The following is a 7,548-nucleotide window of genomic DNA, read 5'->3' on the forward strand; positions in this document are numbered from 1 at the left end:
CAGTTTTCCTCATACTCATGAATTTTTTCAAATTTTTTCCATCGCCCCTTGTATAAGAAATAATGCTCTAAACTTGACTGTTCTTAAATGTACCCAAAAATCTTTACTTTTTTTTACATTTTTCAGTCTGCTAAGCACAACATTGTTTTTACATAAACGTCTTCAAGCCCATTAACGTATAACACTTTCAGCTTTTAAATGACTTTTTTTTTGTTGCGCTAGCATTTTTTTTGACTGAGTTGTTAAGCTTCAAAGGCAGATGCCTATAGTTTTTTCGCCGATAGTAGTAAGCGAGCCTAGTGTTGGACCGAGTGCAGCCGAGCGTAAACGATGTCAGCCGACCAACGTTCTACTGAAATTCCTTAAATTTATCAATCACCTCAATTTGGGTTGATGCAAAGATCCTGAATGCAATAAATTAGGATAATTCGAAAAGTTACTATTTAAAAACAAATTTTCCACAGAGAGCAAAAAATAATTTTTTAACCTCGATATTAGGATATTTGATTACGTTAAGATATAGTGCTTAGAATTTTAAAAATGCCATCACTGTGAACAATTAATAAATAATTTAACGGAAGTTAATTTGACTGCTAGCATTTACTTGATAAGAGCGATACATTTCTGGATTTCATTTTCTAGTTTAGTGGAATGGAAAATCGCCGCGCTGGAGACCCGTGTTCGTTTCCACCAGCTTTACTTTTTAATCACATTTTTCTGTGTCAGCTTGTAATATAATATTCCTGCATGTATATAATAATGTATAAACTAAATATAATCGTGTATTACTGTACAACTGCAATTTAAATAAATATAATAGTGCGAAAGAGATCAACATCCCATAATAAATAAGTCTGCATTTACGTCGTATGCTCGTGTACAGGATACGTATCGTGACCTTCAACGCGACGCATGTTGGGTTTATTTTTTTTCGTCTGCTAATCTGACTGTACCAAATTTTACTAAGTCGCTTACTAAATCAGTGCGCCGGTCTCTCTCGACGTCACTATAGTCCTTTGCAAATATTGCAATCTTCTGTAAAAATAAATGTAACATTTTTAAATTTTTTTCCAATGAATTTTGTAGTTCGGCATGTAGTTACTAGTTACTACTCGGAATAGTAAACATTACAAAAGTTCCGCTATGTCCCTCCATTGCAAACTGAAAATAGTAAAATCTAGTCTGATTTTTAGCAAATATTGCAGCAAAAGGTTTCTCCGTATGCTGAGTTGTGCTAGTATAACACAATAATGATCTCTGATTACAAACTGTACACAAATGTTTATTTTCCAAAAAATGCAATCTTTTTGGACCGTGTTAGCCTGGCACAAGTTTCAGATTTTCGAAATTCATTTTTTTAGACAATTCTGGGTCAAAAATGTAATTTAAGTCCAAAAAGATTGCACTTTTTTGTAAAATATTAATATGAGTGCTATTCGTAATCAGAGATAATTATTGTGCTGGCTTAGTGAAGCTCAACGCAATTTTCAGATTTTCGAAATTCTAATTTTTGAAAATTTTGGGTCAAAAACACGTTTCCAGTTCAAAAACATTGCATTTTTCTGGAAAATATTACTTTGGGTACGATTCATCATTACGGATCATTATTGTGATAGCCTAGCACAACTTAGCACAAGTTTCCGTTTTTCGAAATTCTGATTTTTTTGTTTTTTTAGTCGCTTTTTTCGAAAATTGTTGAAGATTTTTACATTATATTTTGAGTACAGTAGCATGTATGGTAGGTACTTTCTAACACAAGTTTTGTTTTGACAAAAAAATTTAACGCGGCGGACATAACATTTATTTTTTTATTGTTGGACTCAAATTTTCATTTTTTAGAAAAAGAAAAAACCATTTGACGAGGCTGATGTTAAAAAATGTTATTTTATTTATTTTTTGACTGAAATGTTCATTAAAAAAAAATTCTTTTATGGCACAATAGATCACCAATTCAGCACAATTTTAATTTTTTCAACATTTGAAGTTGACGTTGCCAACTTCCAAGTCATCTCGTTGCCGGCTCTTGCATGACCCTAGACGAATTTCTAAAAAACAACCCCTACCTATCCTAAAAAATAAATATGCTCTGAAAATAAATGTGATTACATTATAATTAAGGGCTCTTTTAGGTTCTCCAATTCAATGATTTTAACGAATACAAAAAGATTTATGAAATATTTGAAATATTTAAAGGATTTCAAAGATTAAAAAAAGAGTGTACACTAGATTTAAAAGATTTCGAACATTTCATAAAGATTTCAAAGATTTTTTAAAAAGCGTGTACAACAGATTTAGAAGATTTCACAACGATTTTAAAACATTGAAAAATATTTCAAGTATTTTAAAGACTTGCAAAAGGATATAGTGACCATATTCTTAAGTTATGAAAACGTTTAAAAGATTTTCAACATTTTTAGTTTATATCAAAATATTTCACAAGAATTTCAAAGATTTCACAAATGTTTCAAAGATTTCTTAATGTCTTTAAAAGAATCCCATGTGGAAAATGGACAGGCCCCCGTCAGGGTCCACATGGATTGCCCTCATGCCTTGTGGAATCAATGAGGGCAATCCAGACGTGGTTCCTTATGCTTATGGAAACCACATGCTAATCCATAGGGGCCCAACATGGGCTTCCCTCATGGATCCTTCATGGTTGCCACCATGAAAGCCCTCTCTGTTTTTTTGCCAGTGCTGACACCTATACTGGCTTATCTCTGGGATGATTACACTATTTTGTACTGGGCTGTCAGTGTTGGGCCAGCACTGGATATCGTTACTGCCACAGTACTATTCCAATCGGAAATTCACCATGGGCGGCAGTACTGCGTCAGTGCTAACTAGTACCGTACTCCTATACTCTAACCATATGACAAAAAAGTTATTTAAAAAATAGATATTGGTTGCGAGTATTTTTTTGTGAGTATTTTGTGTGCGCTAAACCGACAAGTTGAAACTCGATGAAAAAAGCCATCCTCATAAGCTAACAGTTCAGAAAAGTTAAAGTACCAAATTTTAAGCTCTCTTTTTCCCTCATCCTAAGAGGGGTCTCAGCGGGGCTTTTTCCAATCGGGATACAAGAATTTCAAAGATTTCAAAAAGAATTAAAAAACTCCAGATTTCAAAAATTAAAAAAAAATTAAGATTTTAAAATATATCAAAATTTTTTAGAAGATTTAAAAAAATAAAAAAAATGTTAAAAAGGGTTCACAAATATTCCAGTGATTTCAAGTGAATACAACAAACTTATAACAAACTTTTATTTCATTATTTGATTCGAAGATAGGAGAACTGGAAAAACGTTATTTCTTGACGTGAAAAACCTGCAAAATACCTGTATGTTGTTAAATCACTGAAAAGTTATTTTTAAAATAAATATGCGCTAAACATAAAAGTGATTATATCAGAATTAAGGGAAGTTTTAGGAAAGATTGTAGTCTAAGCTGTTTTATTATTAATAGATCATAATAATTAGATAGTGTCTTGGATATGAGCCTGCTTCGACAAAAAAAGTGCTACTTGTTGAGTTTTTAACAAAACTTTTCAATTTTTAAAAACATATTATGGATACATATTGTGAAAAGCATTGTTTGGAAATGGTGGTACTTTCACGTTTATTCACCTTATTTTATTTACGTCTTAAGTAACTCTTGTGGATGACGTCTTATAAATTTCTGTATGACTGTTTTAATTAATTAAACAAATAAATTTTGAAATTGTGATTTTGTAGCAACACTAATTATTATCAGTAAGCTACCCACATGAAAGGGATATCAAAAACCGGTTGTGAAGTTCTCCAAAATTTCGTAATGGATCCTTTTTGCGAAAAATGATCTTTTTTATTGAAAACCTTCGGCGAATGAAACGGAATTAAATTTGCAATAGGTAATATAGGAATAATGTAACATTCTTAATTTTCAGAGTGGCTGGAACAGTTGGTGCCATCATAACTTGTCCCCTTGAAGTTGTCAAAACACGACTGCAATCTTCTACTTCTGGTTTTTATCCCCCTGGCAACAAGGAGTTTATTTCCGGTCATGCCACTTGCAAAACCTTTCCGAATCCACCACAGAGGCGATTATGCACTGGCGAGAATCCAAGGTACTAATTGTAAATAATTAATTATACTATAGCTTTAGAGCAGAAATAAGCTGCAATTTTTCTCTTTAGATCTAATGAGCAAAAACATAGTAATCATTATTATTAAGAATACTAAGAATAAGAGTTCTCTTCAAGTTTTTTCTTTTCTTTCTTTCAACTTCTCTCCTTCTCTCAGTGGCTCTCCTAACAGGGAAATGGCAGGGAATTTACCGGGAACAAAATTTGAATGTATCTAAAATGTGATATTTTTTATTTTGCTTTTATACTATAATTTGTAAATTTTTTACACTTTCAAAGAGATGATAAAAATGAAATTATCTACAAAAACTTTGAATATATTAATTTGCACTATTGATACAGTTGATTTTATTGTAAAGACTTAATTTTAAGTATGGAAGATTTCAAAATATATCGACAGAGAAACTTCGAGATTTTAAAGTAATTTTTATAATTTCTAGGATTTAAAAAAATATAGAAATGATATCAAACGATTTTTAGAAGTTTTGAAAAGATTAGAAAATAATTTGATTTTTGAGAATATTTAAAAACATTTCAAACAAATTTCTAAGAAAAGAAACATTGAAGAATTTTGATAGTTTTCGTAAGAATTAAAAAAAAATCTTATGATTTCTGGCAAAATCTCAATCGACTTTTTATTTTAAGATATGAATTTTAAAAGAAAAATGACAAAGATTGAGAAACATTTCAAACTATTCCCTAAAATTTCCAAGAAGAGTATAGACTATTTTAAAGCAAATATTTTCAATTTTATAAGATTACAAAATTTTCGGAAATAATTGAGTAAGTTTAAGAGATATTTCGAAGTGTTAAAAAGATTTTTAAACAATTGCAGATTTGAAAACATTTTAAAAAATCTAAAACAAAATAGATTTTTGTAGATTCGGAACAGACAGTTTAGAAGCTTCTTAAGAATTTTGAAAAGTTTCAAGAAAATAAAAAAATGTTCTTAAATGTTGTTGGGAATACTGTTAAGTGATTCGTATTCAAAAAAAAAACTAATTTTAAGAGAATATTTCAAAACATTTCTGAAATTACTAAAAAGAATAATAATCCATAGTTAAGATTTTATGGGAATTTTTTTAAATCATGCATAATTTTGTTGTTGATTTTTTGAAACTTATTAATCATTTTAAAATATATTTAGAGCGTTTAGAAGTTTATGCAGATTTTTATTTTTATTTTAGGAAAAATTCGAAGCATTTTAAAAGATATTTATAAGGTTTAAGAAGATAAAAAATATAATAAAATTTGAAAAGATTTCGAAACATTTTAATCTTTTGATTTTTTCTTAATTTACTCAATTCTACTTCATTTAATGGATTTTTTTGAATTAAAAAAATTTGTATTTAATTGGTCATGAGGATCAATTGATAAAATGATCAAAAGATTCGAAATATTTTAAGTTCTTTTTTTTAATTCCTTGGAATTTTAAAAAGCTTAAAAAAATGTCGATGGATTTTAAAAGATTACGAAGACATTTTTATTTAATTTCTGTAATTTAATAGGATTTCAAAGGATTTTCAATTTTTTAAGATATTGCAAAAGATTCTCAGGCATTTTCAAAAGCTTTAAAAATTTTCAAGTTAATTCAAAAGATTTTAAATAGTTCAGCAAATTTTAAACGATTCCTAGAAAATTTTATTTATTTCAGTAATATTTTAGAATTTTTTAAAAAGATTCCAAGTCATTTTCAAGAAATTTCCACAATTTCAAGAAGTTTCCAAAGGTTTTAATAACTTTAAGGAATATGATTTGAATAGATTTCAAAGAATTCGGCCTGAATTATTATTAATTTATCCTAAATTCTTATAAATCCTTTTGAATTCTTCTAAATTCACCTAATTTTACCACATATACGTAGGCATTTTATCCAATTCCTTTAAATGCCTTTGACTTTTTCTAAATTAATTTCAGAATATTTTATTCAATCATTGTTTTCATGTTTTTGAATTGTTTCCGATTCAAGTACATAGTTTTTTTAATTTAGCTTGATTTTTTAAATGAATTTCATCAAATTCTTCTTATTTTCCTTAAATTCCCAAATTTTACTTAAATCAGTTGATTTTTTTCGATTTAATTTTTTTCCAACTCATTTCAAGGCTTTTGAATGTAACTTGAGTTGTTTTTATAGTTATTAGTAACTTTTTTTATTATAAGAATATAGTAGAATTTCAAAGATTTTAAGAGACTTGAAATTATTTTTTGGGATTAACCCTGAATTCTTTTAAATATTTTGAAATTTTCTGACTTTTAATTCACTTGAATTCTTCTAAATTGACTAAATTCTACTTAATTCTAGGGATTTTTTTGTTGATTTTTAAAAGTGAGCCTCAGCGTAAATTTGTCGGCAATTATTGATGAATTGCCTACAAATTTTCTCTTGAAATTTTCTAAGCTCATTTCCAAGTTACTAAATTAAATGAACTTTTTCATATTTTATCTTTTTTTTCATTTCACCTTGAATTTTTATCATTTTAATTGAATTTGTCTGATTTTAATCACTTTTTCCAATTGATTTAAATTATTTTGTATTTAACTTGAATTGGTTTGAAGTCTCATGAGCTAATCCTGAATTTGTTCCCCTTTGATCTCGAAAAAAGTAACCAGGGTGGCCATGTGTCAGGAAAGTCAAGGAAATGAAGTAGCTATCAGGGAAAATCGAAATTTTTATGTTTTAATATCATTTTGGAAGTGCTTCATAATATCAATATAAATATTTTTTCAATGTACCTTCTTCAAAAATAGAATTTGATTCTTGGTTTTTTATCTGTAGTTATTTATTAGTTGATCGTTTTGATACATGCCCTTTTCCTAATTAATCCAAACTGTCGTGTAAAGCGAATTTTTCTGACTTGTTTCACTATTTTATTTGGCACATTATTAAAATTATTTTATAATTCTTTCCTGTCAGGAAAATTCGTCTAAAAATCAGGGAAATTGGAAAATTCAATCTTGTGGCCACCCTGAGTACTCTTTGGTTCCTAGATTTTATCCCATAGGAATTGGGAACTGTGAGGTCTGTTTTACTTATTGTTCATTTTTTTATTTGTCTCAGGTACTCCATGGCTTTTTCTCATTATGGGACAGCAGGAGGTTCACCACACACGCAGGCACCCCCTAATCTCATCCAGTGTTTAAAGTATATCGTGGAAAATGAAGGCTTTCGGGCCTTATTCAAGGGACTAGGTCCCAACCTCGTCGGTGTCGCGCCTTCCAGGGCGATTTACTTTTGCACCTATTCCCAGAGCAAAGGTTTCTTCAACTCATGTCTACCGCCGGACAGTCCCGTCGTCCATGTCTGTTCAGCATCATGCGCTGGTTAGTTTATTTAATATCCAATACTTTATTCACATTCTAATTTTATCGCAGCTTCTTTAATTTAAATCTAGCCTTTGCTCCATATCCAAACGTCGATATCGTCAAGGA

The 7,548-nt window shown here is 29.4% G+C and overlaps 1 protein-coding gene across 2 annotated transcripts in view; it reads left to right on the plus strand.

Annotated features, from left to right (window-relative positions):
• The window catches only part of LOC117174536 (mitochondrial carrier protein Rim2-like), a 57,445-nt gene that overhangs the window by 4,534 nt on the left and 45,363 nt on the right, over nt 1–7,548 (plus strand). For both annotated transcript variants that reach the window (XR_004467315.1, XM_033363738.1), the window contains exons 2-3: nt 3,922–4,101; nt 7,178–7,440. Coding sequence is in view for 1 of the 2 variants with exons in the window: in XM_033363738.1 (XP_033219629.1) it covers nt 3,922–4,101; nt 7,178–7,440 (443 nt within the window). In the remaining variant the exon portion in view is untranslated. The remainder of the gene's footprint in view (nt 1–3,921; nt 4,102–7,177; nt 7,441–7,548) is intronic.

Source organism: Belonocnema kinseyi, chromosome 6, assembly GCF_010883055.1.
Source record: "Belonocnema kinseyi isolate 2016_QV_RU_SX_M_011 chromosome 6, B_treatae_v1, whole genome shotgun sequence".
Lineage (NCBI taxonomy): Eukaryota > Metazoa > Arthropoda > Insecta > Hymenoptera > Cynipidae > Belonocnema > Belonocnema kinseyi.